Below are 21,036 nucleotides of genomic sequence, written 5' to 3'. Positions count from 1 at the left end.
ATGAGACTGCCCAACAATAAACCCACATAAGAAACCTCGATCATTCTACAGTTATAACGTCATTGGGCAGGCTCGCTGTTTATATTGTGGGAAAGTGGACGTGAAAACAGGCTATTGTGCACATTATGTGTACGATTGACAAGCTTGATAAGGGATTCTTTTGAATTTATTTTTAAATTAATAAAAGGTGATTGACTGTACTGATTCCAACTTGTGTTAGTCCACTCCTCCATATTTGCCAATCTTGAGACCTCTGACTTCGGAAGGTGGGGGGTGGGCTTGTGGTTAAGAGGGGAGGAGTATATTTACAGCTAGAAAAGTGCAGATTGGATTTTAACCTATTTAAAACAAGACAACAAAAATATATATTTATTGTGAGAAATCAATAAAATGATCAGTGTTTTCCACAAAGATAAATATCATTAATTAATAATAATAACATAGAGTTAAAGGTAAATTGAGCAAATTGGCTATTTCTGGCAAATTTATTTAAGCGTGTATCAAACTGGTAGCCCTTCGCATTAATCAGTACCCAAGAAGTAGCTCTTGGTTTCAAAAAGGTTGGTGACCCCTGCTGTAGATGTTAATGTCACATATTCATGTACAGTAGATGGCAGTATTGTCCTGTTTAAGAGTGTCACAACATTGCTGCTTACGGCAGACAAACTGCTTTACAGTAGACGAAAACATGACTGCTGTTGTTGTGTGTTGTTATCGTGCTGGGAGGACGTTAATGAGACTGCCTAACAATAAACCCACATAAGAAACCAAGAACTCGCCCTCGATCATTCTACAGTTATAACGTCATTGGGCAGGCTCGCTGTTTATATTGTGGGAAAGCGGACGTGTGTATCAAACTGGTAGCCCTTGGCATTTATCAGTACCCAAGAAGTAGCTCTTGGTTTCAAAAAGGTTGGTGACCCCTGTCTTAAAACGTAACTAAATAAGTAAAAATAAAACAACTTTTGGTATCTTTTTGACTAATTAAACACACTGTTGTTGTTGTTTATTAATTTGCCGTCGAAATAATTTGGATGAAACTGGTTAAAAGACACAAAAACGTAGGGGTCAGTTAGTTTTGATAGCCAGGCGCCATTGTTGGTTCTGTATTGTTAGCCGATGTGACGCCGCCGCTTGTCTTACCTTTCTTGGCCCTTCCTCCGGTGTTTGTCCTCCCTCCTCCCGGTGACGTAGGTGAGGATCCTCGCTGCCTACGCCGGTGGGCGACAAAGCGGCCGCAAGTATAAAGAGCGAGCGGGGGACCTCAGTTCCACTCCCCTGAAGGCCAGGCACAGCGGCTCCGTTCCCAGAGCTGAACCCCCAGCAGAGATAGCAGCAAGCAGGCACTCCCTCGCCGAGCAGGCTAACTCGCTTTCGGCTTTGGTTCGCCATGGAGACCCGTTGCACTTGGAGGAGTTCCAGCAGAGCATCCCACAACTTCAAGAGTGAGTTGCTTCCGAATGCCACTGTTGTTTCTGACTTAGGTTAATAGAACTAGATGCGATTGAATGTGTGAAAAAAATACAAACCCCGTTTTCATATGAGTTGGGAAATTGTGTTAGATGTAAATATAAACTGAATACAATGATTAGCAATTCATTTTCAACCCATATTCAGTTGAATGCACTACAAAGACAAGATATTTGATGTGGGTTTTTTTTTGCAAATAATAATTAACTTAGAATTTCATGGCTGCAACACGTGCCAAAGTAGTTGGGAAAGGGCATGTTCACCACTGTGTTACATCACCTTTTCTTTTAAAAACACTCAATAAACATTTGGGAACTGAAGAAACTAATTGTTGAAGTTTTGAAAGTGGAATTCTTTCCCATTCTTGTTTTACATAGAGCTTCAGTCGTTCAACAGTCCGTGGTCTCCGCTATCGTATTTTGTGCTTCATAATGTGCCACACATTTTCGATGGGAGACAGGTCTGGACGAAGCCACGCTGTTATAACACTTTTCTTGCTGAAATAAGCAGGGGCGTCCATGATAACATTGCTTGGATGACAACATATGTTGTTCCAAAACCTGTATGGACCGTTCAGCATTAATGGTGCCTTCACAGATGTGTAAGTTACCCATGCCTTGGGCACTAATACACCCCCATACCATCACACATGCTGGCTTTTGAACTTTGCGCCTATAACAATCCGAATGGTTATTTTCCTCTTTGTTCTGGAGGACACCACATCCTCTGTTTCCAAATATAATTTGAAAAGTGGACTCGTCAGACCACAGAACACTTTTCCACTTTGCATCAGTCCGTCTTAGATGAGCTCAGGCCCAGCAAAGCCAGCGGCGTTCCTTGGTGTTGTTGATAAATGTGTTTTGCTTTGCATAGTAGAGTTTTAACTTGCACTTACAGATGTAGCAACCAACTCCAGTTACTGACCGTAGTTTTATGAAGTGTTCCTGAGCCCATGTGGTGATATCCTTTACACACTGATGTCGGTTTTTGATGCAGTACCGCCTGAGGGATCAAAAGTCCGTAATATCATCGCTTACGTGCAGGGATTTCTCCAGATTCTCTGAACTTTTTGATGATTTTACGGACCGTATATGGGAAAAACCATAAATTACTTGCAATAGCTCGTTGAGAAATGTTGTTCTAAAACTGTTCGACAATTTGCTTACAAAGTGGTGACCCTCACCCCATCCTTGTTTGTGAATTACTTTGCATTTCATGGAAGCTGCTTTTATACCCAATCATGGCACCCAAATGTTACCAATTAGCCCGCACACCTGTGGGATGTTCCATATAAGTGTTTGATGAACATTCCTCAACTTTATCAGTATTTATTGCCAACTTCTTTGTCACGTGTTGCTGGCATCAAATTCTAAAGTTAATGATTATTTGCAAAGAAAAATTAAGTTGATCAGTTTGAACATCAAATATGTTGTCTTTGTAGCATATTCAACTGAATATGGGTTGAAAATGATTTGCAAATCATTGTATTCCGTTTATATTTACATCTAACACAATTTCCCAACTCATATGGAAACAGGGTTTGTATTTGTATTTATATTTGTTGTTTTGTTTCACCACAAGAGGATCTCATTACATTGTGCAGGTGTCATCCATCCATCCACCCATCCATACTCTACCTAAGTGTTTTTCAACCTTTTTTGAGCCGAAGCACATTTTTTTCTCGTGAAAATATCCGGAGGCACACCACCAGCAGAAATCATTAAAAAACAAAACTCAGTTGACAGTAAAAAGTCGTTTTCACAATTGTTGGCTATGACTTTAAAGCATAACCAAGCATGCATCACTATAACTCTTGTCTCAAAGTAGGTGTACTGTCACCACCTGTCACATCACACCCTGACTTATTTGGAGTTGTTTGCTGTTTTTCTGTGCGTAGTGTTTTACTTCTTGTCTTACGCTCCTTTTTTGGTGTTTTTTTCTCTTTTTTTGGTATTTTACCTAGCAGTTTCATGTCTTCCTTTGAGCAATATTTCCCACATCTACTTTGTTTTAGCAATCGAGAATATTTCAGTTGTTTTTACCCTTCTTTGTGGGGACCTTGTTGATTGTCATGTCATGTTCAGATCTACATTGTCTTTGCTCCACAGTAAGTCTTTGCTGTCGTCCAGCATTCTGTTTTTGTATACTTTATAAGCAGGTCAGTTTTAGTTTCGTTCTGCATAGCCATCCCTAGGCTTCAATGCCCTTTCCTAGGGGCACTCACCTTTTGTTTATTTTTGGTTTAAGTATTAGACACCTTTTTACCTGCATCCTGCATACCGCTGTTTCCGACATCTACAAAGCAATTAGCTACTTCCTGCCACCTACTGATATGGAAGAGTATAACATAGTTACTCTGCCAAGCTGTAGACTGCACCGACACTCAACAACAACACATCATTTGCAGACTATAATTACTGGTTTGCAAAAAATATTTCTAACCCAAATAGGTGAAATTATATAATCTCTCACGGCACACCAGACTGTATCTCACAGCACACACAGTGGTTGAAAAACACTGCTCTACTTAGTAGAGCAGGGGTCGGGAACCTTTTTGACTGAGAGAGCCATGAAAGCGAAATATTTTAAAATGTATTTCTGTGAGAGCGATATCATATTTTTTAACACTGAATACAACTGCATTTTTTTTAGTAAGACCAACATTTTTAGAGTATTGTAGGTCTCTTAATATTTTCAATAACATTGTTATTCTGAAGCTAACCAATAATAAATAAAATACTTCTTACCATGAATGCGACTTCTTGAACAGGTGCGCTAGAAAACGGATATTTTGACACTGTGATTACCAGTGTAATTAGGTAGGTAGGTAGGTAATGTTATTGCCCAAGTACAAAAAAACGTTGTTGATATTCTGATTGATTTGATTAGGCAAACAAACAGTGTTTAGGGTCACAGAACAGCTATGACAAAAAACTCAAGAGCAAAGCGTATATACGTATCAAAACATACAACTCCAGACTTGCAACAGAGGGGAGGGAGTGGGGGCTACGGTGGCGGGCTGCAGCTTTTCATGCACTGGCTAGCCGTCCATCACCCCTAAGGGATTCGCGTCGAGGGCGTTGGATGAATTATTCATTACTTATCGTGTTAAGCAATGTCAGCTAAGATATTTCTTGAGAGCCAGATGCAGTCATCAAAAGAGCCACATCTGGCTCATCCCTGTAGTAGAGTATGGATGGATGGATGTTGAGTGTCGTTGCTGTCTACAGCTCGACAGAGTAACGGTGTATTACTCTTCCATGTCAGTAGGTGGCAGCAGGTAGCTAATAGCTTTATAGATGTCGGTAACAGCGGGAGGCAGTGTGCAGGGAAAAAGGTGTCTAACGCGTAAACCAAAAAATAAACAAACGCTGAGTGCTCCTACGAAAAAGCATTGAAGGTAAGGGAAGGCTATGCAGAACGAAACTAAAACCGAACCGGCTACAAAGTAAACAAAAACAGAATGCTGGACGACAGCAAAGACTTACTGTGGAGCAAAGACAATGTGCATCCGAACATAACATGACAATCATCAAAGTCTCCACAAAGAAGGATAAAAACAACTCAATTAGTCTTGATTGCTAAAACAAAGTTGATGCAGGAAATATCGCTCAAAGAAAGACATTAAACTGCTACAGGAAAATACCAAAAAAAATGAGAAAAAGACACCAAAATAGGAGCGCAAGACAAGAAGTAAAACACTACACACAGGAAAACAGCAAGAAAGTCCAAATGTGTGATGTGACAGTACACCTACTTTGAGACAAGAGCTATAGTCATGCATGCTTGGTTATGCTTTAAAGTCATATCCAACAATTGCGACAACGACTTTTTATTGTCAACTGAGTTTCGTTTTTTAATGATTTCTGCTGATGGTGTGCCTCCGCATTTTTTGAACGCAAAAAATGTGCTTTCGCTCAAAAAAGGTTGAAAAACACTGCTCTGCTAAAGTTAAAGTAGTTAAAGTACCAATGATTGTCACACATACTAGATGTGGTGAAATTATTCTCTGTATTTGACCCATCACCCTTGATCACCCCCTGGGAGGTGAGGGGAGCAGTGGGCAGCAGCGGGGCCGCGCCCGGGAAAACAACTTGTCCACATGATAAGAGTCATGGGTTAGCTCAGTGATGGGCAAATATTTGAGAGAAAAATAATGTGTCTGGGGGGCCAATGTGTATGTGTATAAATGATATATACACATTTAGCTGTAAAAACCTGCTGTACAGTACGTGGGTTTGGGTCCCTAAAACCAAAAGTCACAATGTCCGATAGAATTCTAAAAAACATTAAAAAACGGAATGGAATTTTACAGTTTTTTACTGAATGGGACACCCAAAATGTACATTAAAAAAGAAAGACATTGAGATTTACAATATTAACTATGAACCATAAAACACTGAATATTAACAACATATGAACATATTTTACTTCTCAAACCAGCCCCTGCAAAGTTGTGTCTCTTTTACAATTGAGCAAAACACAACAAACATGTAACAAACTGGAAAGTGTAAGAAAAACCTAAAATGTGATATATTATCACTTTTATGCAGAAATTGGTTGTGAAAATTTGCTTCCGCTTCTGTTCCTGACACATGCGTTTGGGACTGGCTGCTCTGGAAACAAACCCTGCCCACTGTGCTTGGTTCCTGGTCTGAGCTGCTGTGACGTAGATTACCGTAATACCGTATTTCCTTGAATTGCCGCCGGGTATATAGTATGCGCCTGCCTAGAATTACTACCGGGTCAAACTCGTTTCGCAAGATAATTAGCCTATGCTTAGCATTACCGCCGGTTGAGGATTAACGCCGGGTCAAACTCGTTTAGCAAAATATTATTTTTATTAGCACGTGTCTAGAATTTCCGCCGGGTCACACTCGTTTCGCCAAATAATTAGCATATGCCTAGAGTGACACTTCACCTGTCATCATTTTCAAAATGGAGGAGGCTGATTTCAATCATTTGAAATCGCATAAAGGGAAGAAGATTAAGAACTATTCGGTAGGATTTAAGGTCCAAGCTATTGAATATGCTAAAAAGAACAGTAAGCAGCTATGTTTTATTAATATACCGTAGCTGCGTGTGTCAAATATGAGTCATTAAATGACTCCCGCCTCCTGGTGGTAGAGGGCGCTAGTGATCCTTCTTGCGACTACTCTGCTGCAGAAGAAGTGACAACAAGCAGCAAGAGTGAGCAGCGATCGTTTATTTTTTCCTCTCGCTTGCACTTTTAACATGGAGGATTACATATCTAAAATAAAACAGTTTTCTAAACAGGACTTTCAATCGAAGCAGGAGGTAATAAAGGAAGATCTCCATCGAGACAGAGAGACTTTTAATACTGAAGAAAGATAAGGAAGACTTCTATAAACAAGTTATCGATGCTTTTGATCAGAAGGAGCTGCGCATGGACTTCATTTATAAGTAAAGGTAAGACCATAATAACGTTTTTTTTTTTAATTAAATGTCCTTTTCATGATGGTATCCTTACATCACACTCAAATTTATAAGCGCAGGCCTAAATTTACCGCATGCCTTTGGTAACCGCCGGAGTGAGAAGAGGCTTTAGAATAATTAGCGCATGCTTGCCTTTACCACATGCCTTTGGTAAACGCCGGAGTGAGAAGAGGTTTTAAATTAATTAGCGCCCCGGCGGCAATTCAAGGAAATACGGTAACTCCTATAACACCCAAAAGCGCCGATTTCAACCATTTTGATGTTAAAGGTCTAAAAAATTATGTCGACTGGGCCGCATGTGACCCACGGGCCGTATTTTGCCCAGGTCTGGGTTAGCTGGAGCTTTTTGTGAGTCTCAAATTAGCCCAGCATGCATGTTTTAGGTTGATAAGACCAGAGAGCATCCGGCGAAAACCCAGTCCGAGAGAACATGCATGCAGAAATGTTCCAAAAGCTCAATAAATGTAACCTTTCTGCAAATACAGCCGACCTGCACCATTGGATAATTTGAAAATTGACTGTGCAGGCTTGAAAACTGTGCAGTAAATAAGACTGACCAAGATTTCAGATCGGTATCTTATTCCGTTTGAAATCCATGTCTCGTGTTCTGCTGAAGGTCCGGCGTAGATAAATGTCCAGACTTGTTGAGAGGTCAGGAGGTGGGCCATTGGAAAATGTTGCGAATGGGAAGTTCATTATCGTTTAATGAGTATACTTTTACCGCCGTGGTCTTTTTGTGTTTGTGCTGTCATCTGAGCTCTACCAAAGAAACCTGCCACAAATTGAAACTGATCCGGGTACAGTTACTGTTTTTTTACCTGTGTCCTTTTTGCAAACTCTTCAATAGGAAATATATATTTTCCAGAGCATCCCCATTTTTATTAGAATATGGAATCCCTATTGAGATATTTTGCTGTTCTTGTATTTCATTTAATTAGTTTTTCCTCACCCAGCTGATTATTTTGGAGTTATGTACCTGTGACAAAGTAGCCAGAGCTCCCTGTGTTAAGTGATCAGGTGGCTATGAACGCTTGAACGATTTCTGCCGTGCAACCTGTTGAATTATGCACAAGGCTTAGGAAACAAGTTACGAATGAGAGCACATGCAAAAAAAACAACAACAACAGCCTCAATGGTAAAAACAAAACAAGGAGGGTGTCAGGTTCAAACACTGATGACATCTATTAAACAAGACAAAAGGCATATAATCAAACAGAGACAGAATTAAATTTGGACTCAGATCTGAGGAGAGACATGGCCACTGTACTCTCTGTACAGTCCTGCACCACGCTCTGCGGCAAGATTGTACTCCTCCTTCTTTATTCGACTGTCTCCCCCCTCCTTCCCACAGCTGCTTCCTGAGGGCAGTGGGTCGTAAACAGCGTTGCCTTCGGTTACCGAACAGTTCGAAGGGAGTTTGTCAAATAGTTCAAAAAGAGTCCCATAAAATAGTTCAAAGAGAGTCCCATAACATTCTTCAAAAAGAGTTCCATAACATAGTTTGAAGAGAGTCCCATTAAATAGTTCAAAGACAGTCCCATGAAATAGTTCAAAGAGAGTTCAGTTCCATAAAATATTTCAAAAAGAGTTCATAAAATTATTCAAAAATAATTCTTCTGGAAGTTGGGCTGATCCTGCCATCTGTCCGTTTGGAAGTCCCAGTGTCTTCTTGTTAGGGACACGATGTAATACAAAGTTTTTTGTGATAATGTAGAAACAATTATTCTGACAGAGGGCCACAGGTAAAACAAGCGTCTAAACGGGCTGCACAAGCCACGACGACATCCACGGTTCAGCGCCCACATAAGGGCAAGGAAAAACTCACAACCCAGTGGGACGTCGATAAGAATGACTTTGAGAAACCTTGGAGAGGACCGCAAATGTGCGTGACCCCTCCCACCCCCACTAGAGGAGACCGCTACAGGAAAATACCAGAAAAAGAGAAAAAGCCACCAAAAGAGGAGCGCAAGACAAGAAGTAAAACACTACACACAGGAAAACAGCAAAAAAGTCCAAATAAGTCAGGGTGGGATGTGACAGGTGGTGACAGTACACCTACTTTGAGACAAGAGCTATAGTCATGCATGCTTGCTTATGCTTTAAAGTCATAGCCAACAATTGCGACGACTTTTTACTGTCAACTGAGTTTCGTGTTTTAATGATTTCTGCTGGTGGTGTGCCTCCGCATTTTTTCAACGCGCTCAAAAAAGGTTGAAAAACCCTGGTCCAAGGACTAATTTGTGTGTGTGTCATACCCAGGTGGACTGTCCCTGTGGCTGATCCTGTGGCTGGTGGTAGTCAAGCCCAGCAGTGTGGCGCCATGCCCCAGGCTCTGTGTGTGTTACCCTACACCCATGACGGTCAGCTGCCAGTCCCAGAACCTCACCATCGTGCCAGCCGGCGTGCCCTACGACTCGCAACGTGTGTTCCTGCAAAACAATCGCATCACCGAGCTCCGCGCCGACTCCTTTGGCTTCGAGACGCAGGTAAAAATGCCGACGCCTTGTACGGTGTATGTTTGGAGCACATACTCCCACGTCTTTTTCCTTTCCTCCTCCAGGTGCTGTGGCTTTACGGCAATAACATCACCTTGATCGAGGCCGGGGCCTTTAGCAACCTGAGGGTTCTGGAGGAGCTGGACCTGGGTGACAACCCCTCACTTCGGCACCTTGAAGGCGGAGCGTTCAGAGGGTTGGAGAAGTTGCAGAGCTTGCACATGCACCGTTGCAAGTTGGCCATGTTGCCCCATGACCTCTTCCTCAAGCTCTACAGTCTGCAGTTTCTCTACTTGCAGGTGAAGACTGCATCCCTACACTTTTTAGGCCCACACACAGAATCCTAAATAAACACAAAACAAAAAAGTTTTGGGATTAGTCTACAAACCCCGTTTCCATATGAGTTGGAAAATTGTGTTAGATGTAAATATAAACGAATCACAATGATTTGCAAATCCTTTTCAACCCATAGTCAGTTGAATATGCTACAAAGACAACATATTCAAACTCATAAACTTTATTTTTTTTTGCAACTAATAATTAACTTAGAATTTCATGGCTGCAACATGTGCCAAAGTAGTTGGGAAAGGGCATGTTCACCACTGTGTTACGTCACCTTTTCTTTTAACACCACTCAATAAACGTTTGGGAACTGAGGAAACTAATCGTTGAAGCTTTGAAAGTGGAATTATTTCCCAATCTTGTTTTATGTAGAGCTTCAGTCGTTCAACAGTCTGGGGTCTTGTTGTCGTATTTTACGCTTCATAATGCGCCACACATTTTCTGGACTGCAGGCGGTTCAGGAAAGTACTCACACTTTTTTACTACAAAGCCACGCTGTTGCAACACGTGCTGAATGTGGCTTGGCATTGTCTTGCTGAAATAAGCAGGGGCGTCCATGAAAAAGACAGCGCTTAGATGGCAGCATATGTTGTTTCAAAACCTGTATGTACCTTTCAGCATTAATGGTGCCTTCACAGATGTGTAAGTTACCCATGCCTCGGGCACTAATGCACCTCCATACCATCACAGATGCTGGCTTTTCAACTTTGCGTCGATAACAGTCTGGATGGTTCGCTTCCACTTTGGGCCGGATGACACCATGTCGAATATTTCCAAAAACAATTTGGAATGTCGACTCGTCAGACCACAGAACACTTTTCCACTTTGCATCAGTCCATCTTAGATGATCTTGGGCCCAGAGAAGCTGGCAGCATTTCTGGATGTTGTTGATAAATGGCTTTCGCTTTGCATAGTAGAGCTTTAACTCGCACTTACAGATGTAGCGACAAACTGTATTTAGTGACAGTGGTTTTCTGAAGTGTTCCTGAGCCCATGTGGTGATATCCTTTAGAGATTGATGTCAGTTTTTGATACAGTGCCGTCTGAGGGATCGAAGGTCACGGTCATTCAATGTTGGTTTCCGGCCATGCCGCTTATGTGGAGTGATTTCTTTAGATTCTCTGAACCTTTTGATGATATTATGGAGCGTAGATGTTGAAATCCCTAAATTTCTTGCAATTGCACTTTGAGAAAACGTTGTTCTTAAACCTTTTGACTATTTGCTCACGCAGTTGTGGACAAAGGGGTGTACCTCGCCCCATCCTTTCTTGTGAAAGACTGAGCATTTTTTGGGAAGCTGTTTTTATACCCAATCATGGCACCCACCTGTTCCCAATTAGCCTGCACACCTGTGGGATGTTCCAAATAAGCGTTTGATGAGCATTCCTCAACTTTATCAGTATTTCTTGCCAACATACCCAACTTCTTTGTCACCTGTTGCTGGCATAAAATTTTAAATGTAATAATTATTTGCAAAAAAAAAAAAAAAATACGTTTATCAGTTTGAACATCAAATATGTTGTCTTTGTAGCATATTCAACTGAATATGGGTTGAAAATGATTTGCAAATCATTGTATTCTGTTTATATTTACATCTAACACAATTTCCCAACTCATTTGGAAACAAGGTTTGTACATATATTCTCCTTTGGTGCTATTTTACAGTCCAGTTCTAGTTGCCATGTCTTTGGGATGAAAGATAAGAGAATATTTTAGTTCCTGACATTATTGTGTTTTATGTTTTGTCATTTTTGTAGGACAATCAACTTCACATCCTGCAGGATGACCTGTTCTCAGATCTGGTCAACCTCACCCATCTGTTTCTCCACGGAAACCGCATCCGCGCCCTGTCTGAGAATGTTTTCCGAGGCTTGGTCAACCTGGACCGCCTGCTCCTCCACGACAACCGAATCCGGCAGGTGAACCGTCGCTCTTTCCGCGATCTGGGCCGCCTGACCATTCTTTACCTTTTCAACAACTCCCTGGCTGAATTGCCAGGACAGGCCATGAAAGACACTCAAGGCATTCAGTTCCTCCGCCTCAATGGCAACCCCTGGTCCTGCGGTTGCGAGGCTCGTCCTCTCTGGGAGTGGTTCCGTAAGGCTCGTATCGCCTCCTCCGAGTTGCTGTGCTTGTCGCCATCCCAGCGTCGCGGGCAAGACCTCCGATTCCTCCGGGAGATGGACTTCGCCCTCTGCCCCATGCCTGACCCTGGCTCTCTGGCTGGTACCACCACCACCTCCTTCAGCACCAAGACCCGCTGGTGGTTCTCCAAGCACAAGTCCGCCTCGAAGGCTTTGTACCAGAAGAACACAGAGACAGTGAAGGCGTTCCCAAAGTATCTTCCCAAGACCATCGTTGAAGCTTCAAAGTATGAACTATCCGAGGCGGAGGTGGCTCTCCCAAAGCTTGACACGGAAGAGTACTGGGCCAACTACGGCAACGAAGATGCCTCCATCCGCTGCTTTGAGCCGGACTGCGCCTCAGGCTATGAAAATCCAGCGTTTGCCTCCTCCTTCTCGTCCTTAGCTCCCAGTCCGGTCCTCCTCCACCCTCTCTTCTTCTCCATTGTCACATTCTTCCTCCATTTCCTTTTTGGTTGAAACTGTCATTTCTTTCACTTCCTTTTCTTCTCCGATTTCCCCTCTTCTGCTCCTCTCAACTCAAAACAAAAACACGGGATCTCAATCCCTTCCAGTCACCCCCTGGAGCTGCAGGTCGGGGACAGAAGTCAGTCCAGGCAGTCAGGATCTGTTTCAGACGCAGAGTCGCGGTGACGTAGAGGCTTAAAATCAGCAACTTCTTCTTGTAAGCACATCCTTTTAAAACAAAAAAGGACCTTTTGGAAGAAGGAAGTAATGAATGACACACAACACAGGAAGTTGGTGAGCTTGTAGTTCTAGCAGCAAACTATGCAGATGTTGTCTGCAGCAGGGGTGTCCAAAGTTGTTTACATTTTATTCATAACAATACAATTTAACAAGAACACTGCCGTAATTTCGGGGCTACAGAGTACACTTAGATTTCGTACAAATGTATAAGCAGCAAGTGTACACACTGAAATATTTACACAGGTTCACAAATGTAACAAAATACGGCGCCCGTGATGCGGCATGCAGTAGCCTACCGGAAAAGTCGTTGAGCGTGGTCTTCATCCTTCTCCTCGTCCTGCTTAGAACGCTAAAGTCGTGTTCTCAGGAGCGTGGCGATCCGGCCTTCAGTGATGGTGGATTTTGGGGCCGTGTTTTGTTGCATTTTGTTGTTGCTTCTCCGTGTTGATGGTGAGTCCATAACATGCTAAATGGCCGACCGAAGGATTGTGCGATTGCTTTCTATTTAATGCTAACAATTTAATCGGTGCACCGTTGATCCGTTCGGTAATTCCATTGCTTTGATGCGACAAGGCTTAATTTATTGGTGGCATTTTATTATCAGACTGCGTGGTCGGTAGAAGTTGGGTTTCAGTAGGACTCTAAAACGCTAAATACGTCTTCTTGGGAGCGTGGCAATCCGGCCTTCCCCGTCAGTGATGGTGGATTTTGGGGTCGTGTTTTGTTGCATTTTGTTGTTGCTTCTCCGTGATGATGGTGAGTCCACAACCTGCTAAATGGCCGACCGAAGGATTGTGCGATTGCGTTCTATTTAATGCTAACAATTTAATCGGTGCACCGTTGATCCGTTCGGTAATTCCATTGCTGTGATGCGACAAGGCTTAATTTATTTGCGGCATTTAACTATCAGACTGCGTGGTTGGTAGAAGTTGGGTTTCAGTAGACCTTCAAAACGCTAAATACGTCTTCTTGGGAGCGTGGCAATCCGGCCTTCCCCGTCAGTGATGGTGGATTTTGGGGCCGTGTTTTGTTGCATTTTGTTGTTGCTTCTCCGTGATGATGGTGAGTCCACAACCTGCTAAATGGCCAACCGAACGATTGTGCGATTGCGTTCTATTTAATGCTAACAATTTAATCGGTGCACCGTTGATCCGTTCGGTAATTCCATTGCTTTGATGCGACAAGGCTTAATTTATTGGTGGCATTTAACTATCAGACTGCGTGGTCGGTAGCAGTTGGGTTTCAGTAAGCCTTTAAAACGCTAAATACGTCTTCTTGGGAGCGTGGCAATCCGGCATTCCCCATCAGTGATGGTGGATTTTGGGGCCGTGTTCTGTTGCATTTTGTTGTTGCTTCTCCGTGATGATGGTGAGTCCACAACCTGCTAAATGGCCAACCGAACGATTGTGCGATTGCGTTCTATTTAATGCTAACAATTTAATCGGTGCACCGTTGATCCGTTCGGTAATTCCATTGCTTTGATGCGACAAGGCTTAATTTATTGGCGGCATTTAACTATCAGACTGCGTGGTCGGTAGAAGTTGGGTTTCAGTAGGACTCTAAAACGCTAAATACGTCTTCTTGGGAGCGTGGCAATCCGGCCTTCCCCGTCAGTGATGGTGGATTTTGGGGCCTTGTTTTGTTGCATTTTGTTGTTGCTTCTCCGTGATGATGGTGAGTCCACAACCTGCTGAATGGCCGACCGAAGGATTGTGCGATTGCGTTCTATTTAATGCTAACAATTTAATCGGTGCACCGTTGATCCGTTCGGTAATTCCATTGCTTTGATGCGACAAGGCTTAATTTATTGGTGGCATTTAACTATCAGACTGCGTGGTCGGTAGAAGTTGGGTTTCAATAGGCCTTTAAAACGCTAAATACGTCTTCTTGGGAGCGTGGCAATCCGGCCTTCCCCATCAGTGATGGTGGATTTTGGGGCCGTGTTTTGTTGCATTTTGTTGTTGCTTCTCCATGATGATGGTGAGTCCACAACCTGCTAAATGGCCGACCGAAGGATTGTGCGATTGCGTTCTATTTAATGCTAACAATTTAATCGGTGCACCGTTGATCCGTTCGGTAATTCCATTGCTTTGATGCGACAAGGCTTAATTTATTGGTGGCATTTAACTATCAGACTGCGTGGTCGGTAGAAGTTGGGTTTCAATAGGCCTTTAAAACGCTAAATACGTCTTCTTGGGAGCGTGGCAATCCGGCCTTCCCCATCAGTGATGGTGGATTTTGGGGCTGTGTTTTGTTGCATTTTGTTGTTGCTTCTCCATGATGATGGTGAGTCCACAACCTGCTAAATGGCCGACCGAAGGATTGTGCGATTGCGTTCTATTTAATGCTAACAATTTAATCGGTGCACCGTTGATCCGTTCGGTAATTCCATTGCTTTGATGCGACAAGGCTTAATTTATTGGCGGCATTTAACTATCAGACTGCGTGGTCGGTAGAAGTTGGGTTTCAGTAGGCCTCTAAAACGCTAAATACGTCTTCTTGGGAGCGTGGCAATCCGGCCTTCCCCGTCAGTGATGGTGGATTTTGCGGTCGTGCTTTGTTGCATTTTGTTGTTCCTTCTCCGTGATGATGGTGAGTCCACAACCTGCTAAATGGCCGACCGAACGATTGTGCGATTGCGTTCTATTTAATGCTAACAATTTAATCGGTGCACCGTTGATCCGTTCGGTAATTCCATTGCTTTGATGCGACAAGGCTTAATTTATTGCCGGCATTTAACTATCAGACTGCGTGGTCGGTAGAAGTTGGGTTTCAGTAGGCCTTTAAAATGCTAAATACGTCTTCTTGGGAGCGTGGCAATCCGGCCTTCCCCGTCAGTGATGGTGGATTTTGGGGCCGTGTTTTGTTGCATTTTGTTGTTCCTTCTCCGTGATGATGGTGAGTCCACAACCTGCTAAATGGCCGACCGAACAATTGTGCGATTGCGTTCTATTTAATGCTAACAATTTAATCGGTGCACCGTTGATCCGTTCGGTAATTCCATTGCTGTGATGCGACAAGGCTTAATTTATTGGCGGCATTTAACTATCAGACTGCGTGGTCGGTAGAAGTTGGGTTTCAGTAGGACTCTAAAACGCTAAATACGTCTTCTTGGGAGCGTGGCAATCCGGCCTTCCCCGTCAGTGATGGTGGATTTTGGGGCCGTGTTTTGTTGCATTTTGTTGTTGCTTCTCCATGATGATGGTGAGTCCATAACATGCTAAATGGCCGACCGAACGATTGTGCGATTGCGTTCAATTTGATGCTAACAATTTTATCAATCCGCCGTTGATCCGTTCGGTAATTCCATTGCTTCGATGCGACAAAGCCTAATTTATTGGCGGCATTTAAAGCGTGTAAAAATCCATAAATTAACTGCAGCATTGTATAAATCACAGGGTTCAACGTGGAGGAAAAAAGCCGCTTGACCGCGATATATGAATGATTGCAAAGTAGGAATAATTAATTATAAGTCGAATATTTTGAGAACCAGAGCATGAAAAATGTTTAACAGCCCTTTAAATAGAGTTTTTAACATTATATCTGAATTGGTTGGTGCTGGAATTGTTTAAATCAGGCAAGAAATGTTGAAGTAGAAACAGTTTTTAGCTGAAATAGGCGCCAGCGCCCCCCGCGACCCCGAAAGGGAATAAGCGGTAGAAAATGGATGGATGGATGGGTATTAGGGAATTTTGAGAAAACCGGGAATTTTTTTCAAGTTCAAACAAGTTCCGTTTTTGTCCTGATTAAGAGGAATGATTGGACGGTGGAACGGTTGACAGGGGTTGAAAAACGTGGAAGGAATATAAGGGTGGGAAAAAAACAGGAATTATAGGAATTCCTGGAATTTTTGGGAACTTGAAAAAAAAATAGTTTGAATGTCCAGTATGAGTGGAATGTGTCGAATGTGGAATAGTTTGAATCGGTTGGAAAATGTGGAAATTGAGTTTGAAATTCTTTTTTTAGTGGGGGAAAAATGTCCCGAGAAAACCTGGAATTCTGGGAATGTTTTTATTTATTCAAGGGAAAGTCCACGATTCCCGAATAGGCTGAACAGTTTGAAGTTGGAACTGTTTCAATCGGGTGAAAAATGTGGAAGGTAGAGCACGACAAAATCTGGAGGAGAAGAAGAAGATGTGTAGAAAAAATATGTGTGAATGTTTTGGAGCATTCACACAATAAATTCAGAGGTGGATCTTAGTACTTAGTTCAGGGGTGTCCATTTGCGGCCCGCGGATAGTTTTTTAACGGCTCTAAGCACATTCTAAAAATACGATTAAAAGAATAAAAAACTAAAAAAATGTTATAAAAGAGTAAACAGGTGAAATGTGACAAGAAAATGTTGCAATGTTTACTCTAATAACACAAAGCTGCCATGCAGGCGTTTATTTTCTTTAAATAATAATATCAATGTCACATTAAATATTCCACTTGGAGATATCTTTAGTGGAAAATGTAGCATATTTTGTGTTTGCCATATAAAAAACAAAGTTTTTTTCTAAAGAAGGGCCTAATAAGAACAAACAAAAAACATTGCTAAAAAAATAATAACAAATGGAAATCAATGGTGTTATTTGTTGACATTTTTAAGTCTCCAATTATTCTATAATCTCAAATATTCCACTTTAAAAGTCTATTGGAGGAATCTATTGCATATTTTGTGTTTGCCATATAAAAAACAAATGTGTTGTTTTTTTCTAAAGAAGGGCCTAATAGGAACAAATAAAAAACATAAACAACAATAAAAGTTATAATTGACAGATGGATCTGAAGTTGATCTCAAGACGATTGTGTTTAAAGTAAACAGAAAAAAATGTATTTTTATTTTTAATGAGTAGGACCCTTTTGAATCCCCAATCATTTTAGTGCGATTTTCTTTTTCTGTCATTGCTAAAAAAAATAATAACATATTTGTTGACATTTTAAGGCTCCAATTATTCTATAATCTCAAATATTCCACTTTAAAATTCTACTGGGGGAAACTGTTGCATATTTTGTGTTTGCCATATAAAAAACAATGTTGTTTTTTTTCTAAAGAAGGGCCTAATAGGAACAAATAAAAAACATAAACAACAATAAAAGTTATAATTGACAGATGGATCTGAAGTTGATCTCAAGACGATTGTGTTTAAAGTAAACAGTAAAAAAAAAGTTTTTTATTTTTAATGAGTAGGACCCTTTTGAATCCCCAATCATTTTAGTGCGATTTTTTTTTTCTGTCATTGCTAAAAAAAATAATAACATATTGGTTGACATTTTTAAGGCTCCAATTATTCTATAATCTCAAATATTCCACTTTAAAATTCTACTTGGGGAAACTTGCATATTTTGTGTTTGCCATATAAAAAACAAAGTTGTTGTTTTTTTTTCTAAAGAAGGGCCTAAAAAGAACAAACAAAAAACATAAACAACAATAAAAGTTATAATTGACAGATGGATCTGAAGTTGATCTCAAGACGATTGTGTTTAAAGTAAACAGTAAAAAAAAAAAAAAAAAAAAAAAAAAAAAGGTTTTTATTTTTAATGAGTAGGACCCTTTTGAATCCCCAATCATTTTAGTGCGATTTTTTTTTTCTGTCATTGCTAAAAAAAATAATAACATATTTGTTGACATTTTTAAGGCTCCAATTAATCTATAATCTCAAATATTCCACTTTAAAATTCTGCTGGGGGAAACTTGCATATTTTTTGTTTGCCATATAAAAAACTAAGTTGGTTTTTTTTCTAAAGAAGGGCCTAATAAGAACAAACAAAAAACATAAACAACAATAAAAGTTATAATTGACAGATAGATCTGAAGTTGATCTCAAGACGATTGTGTTTAAAGTAAACAATAAAAAAAAATGACTAGGACCCTTTTGAATCTCCAATAATTTTAATGCGATTTTTTTTCTTTTCTGTCATTGCTAAAAAAAAAAAAAAATAACACATTGAAATCAATGTTGTTATTTGTTGACATTTTTAAGGCTCCAATTATTCTATAATCTCAAATATTCCACTTTAAAATTCTATTGGGGGAAACTATTGCATATTTTGTTTGCCATATAAAAAACAAAGTGTTTTGTTTTTTTCTAAAGAAGGGCCTAATAGGAACAAATAAAAAACATAAACAACAATAAAAGTTATAATTGACAGATGGATCTGAAGTTGATCTCAAGACGATTGTGTTTAAAGTAAACAGTAAAAAAAAAAAAAGTTTTTTATTTTTAATGAGTAGGACCTTTTTGAATCCCCAATCATTTTAGTGCGATTTTTTTTTCCGTCATTGCTAAAAAAAATTAATAACATATTTGTTGACATTTTAAGGCTCCAATTATTCTATAATCTCAAATATTCCACTTTAAAATTCTATTGGAGGAATCTATTGCATATTTTGTGTTTGCCATATAAAAAACAAAGTTGTTGTTTTTTTTCTAAAGAAGGGCCTAATAGGAACAAATAAAAAACATAAACAACAATAAAAGTTATAATTGACAGATGGATCTGAAGTTGATCTCAAGACGATTGTGTTTAAAGTAAACAGTAAAAAAAAAAAAAGTTTTTTATTTTTAATGAGTAGGACCCTTTTGAATCCCCAATCATTTTAGTGCGATTTTTTTTTTTCTGTCATTGCTAAAAAAAATAACATATTTGTTGACATTTTTAAGGCTCCAATTATTCTATAATCTCAAATATTCTACTGGGGGAAACTTGCATATTTTGTGTTTCCATATAAAAAACAACGTTGTTTTTTTTCTAAAGTAGGGCCTAATAAGAACAAACAAAAAACATAAACAACAATAAAAGTTATAATTGACAGATGGATCTGAAGTTGATCTCAAGACGATTGTGTTAAAAGTAAACAGTAAAAAAAAAAAAAAATTATATTTTTAATGAGTAGGACCCTTTTGAATCCCAAATAATATAATTTAAGTGCATTTTTTTTCTGTCATTGCTAAAAAAAATAACACATTGAAATCAATGGTGTTATTTGTTGACATTTTTAAGGCTCCAATTATTCTATAATCTCAAATATTCCACTATTGCATATTTTTGTGTTTTTTTTCCATAACAAAACAGGGTTTTCTTTGACAAAAAGGGCATTCAACTTAAATCTTTAAAAACGTTATATTGACAGATAGACCTAATGTTGATCTAGAGATTTAAACCTTGAATAAAAAAATGACACATTTTAAATATTTTTTCGACCAAAATCCTGTGGGGTCCTTGGGATCAAGCCTGAGTGGAGGCCTAAATGTATATTTTTACACATACATTGTATTGGTTTTTAAAATAAATGGCCCCCGCTTGCTTTGATTTTTCAGTGTGCGGCCCTCAGTGGAAAAAGTTTGGACACCCCTGACTTAGTTCATATCACCTATTTCAGTTCATGTAGAGACGTCACTGCCAGCTTTGAGGTGCTGGCAAAAGAAAGCAAGCGGACGAGTGCTGGATGGTTTGCAGCCAAGAGTGACTCGGCCATCGCAGCCGCCCACACTCGTACACAACACAACACAACACAACACAACACAACACTGACAGAGTTTTACTTTGCCTTTTTATCCTTTTAGTAGCCTTTAATCTTAGACAAGAACATGAACCTCTTGTGCCTGAAGTAAATATGACATGAATGTCCTGTTAATACCTTGGATCTCTTACCTTTTTTTCTGTGTTTTCTGTTAAATATCATTATGTATTATAGTTATTCATTATAATCTTTTTTTCTATTACTCTTTGCAGTTTAGAAATAATGTAAAATATTTAAAGCGTCTAATCATAAGAGTATATTTTTGGACCTATTGTCAGCTATTAATTACTGAAGCCGTTTGTCCAAGTCATGTTATATAATTCATGTATAATAACCCATTAACACTGTTGATGTCTGTGTTTTTTTTATTGAATACATGCTAGAAGCAATGCTTTGTTTTGTTTAGAAAAATAAATAAAGAAAGAAATTATAAACACAAGTGAGTGGTTGTTTCAATGCCTTTTTCATAAGACTGTTACACAAATCCTGAAATGAAATGAAAACAATATATATATATATATATATATATATATATACACAAAACCCATTTCCAAATATAAACAGAATATAATGATTTGCTAATCATTTTCAACCCATATTCAGTTGAATATGCTACAAAGACAACATATTTGATGTTCAAACTGATAAACATTTTTTATTTATTTTTTTGCAAATAATCATTAACTTTAAAATTTGATGCCAGCAACACGTGACAAAGAAGTTGGGAAAGGTGGCAATAAATACTGGTAAAGTTGAGGAATGCTCATCAAACATTTATTTGGAACATCCCACAGGTGTGCAGGCTAATTGGGAACAGGTGGGTGCCATGATTGGGTATAAAAACAGCTTCCATGAAATGCTAAGTAATTCACAAACAAAGATGGGGCGAGGGTCACCACTTTGTAAGCAAATTGTCGAACAGTTTTAGAACAAC

General features: G+C 39.9%; 1 protein-coding gene across 1 annotated transcript; it reads left to right on the top strand.

Annotated features, from left to right (window-relative positions):
- The first annotated feature begins 1,112 nt into the window (after positions 1-1,112).
- Positions 1,113-18,825, top strand: LOC133552706 (reticulon-4 receptor-like 2). The gene is made up of 4 exons (XM_061900103.1): positions 1,113-1,445; positions 9,187-9,413; positions 9,488-9,721; positions 11,522-18,825. The coding sequence occupies exons 1-4, from the start codon at positions 1,391-1,393 to the stop codon at positions 12,365-12,367; spliced, it is 1,362 nt and encodes a 453-aa protein (XP_061756087.1). The 5' UTR covers positions 1,113-1,390; the 3' UTR covers positions 12,368-18,825.
- The last annotated feature ends 2,211 nt before the right edge of the window (positions 18,826-21,036 follow it).

Source organism: Nerophis ophidion, linkage group LG05 (assembly GCF_033978795.1).
Source record: "Nerophis ophidion isolate RoL-2023_Sa linkage group LG05, RoL_Noph_v1.0, whole genome shotgun sequence".
NCBI classification, from domain to species: Eukaryota; Metazoa; Chordata; class Actinopteri; order Syngnathiformes; family Syngnathidae; genus Nerophis; species Nerophis ophidion.
This window is presented reverse-complemented; position numbering and strand designations above follow the sequence as displayed.

Coding starts and splice junctions, on each gene's coding strand:
- LOC133552706 (XM_061900103.1), top strand. CDS start 1,391: ATGGAGACCCGTTGCACTTGGAGGAGTTCCAGCAGAGCATCCCACAAC. Junction 1,446..9,186: donor AGCATCCCACAACTTCAAGA/GTGAGTTGCTTC, acceptor TGTCATACCCAG/GTGGACTGTCCCTGTGGCTG. Junction 9,414..9,487: donor CCTTTGGCTTCGAGACGCAG/GTAAAAATGCCG, acceptor TTCCTCCTCCAG/GTGCTGTGGCTTTACGGCAA.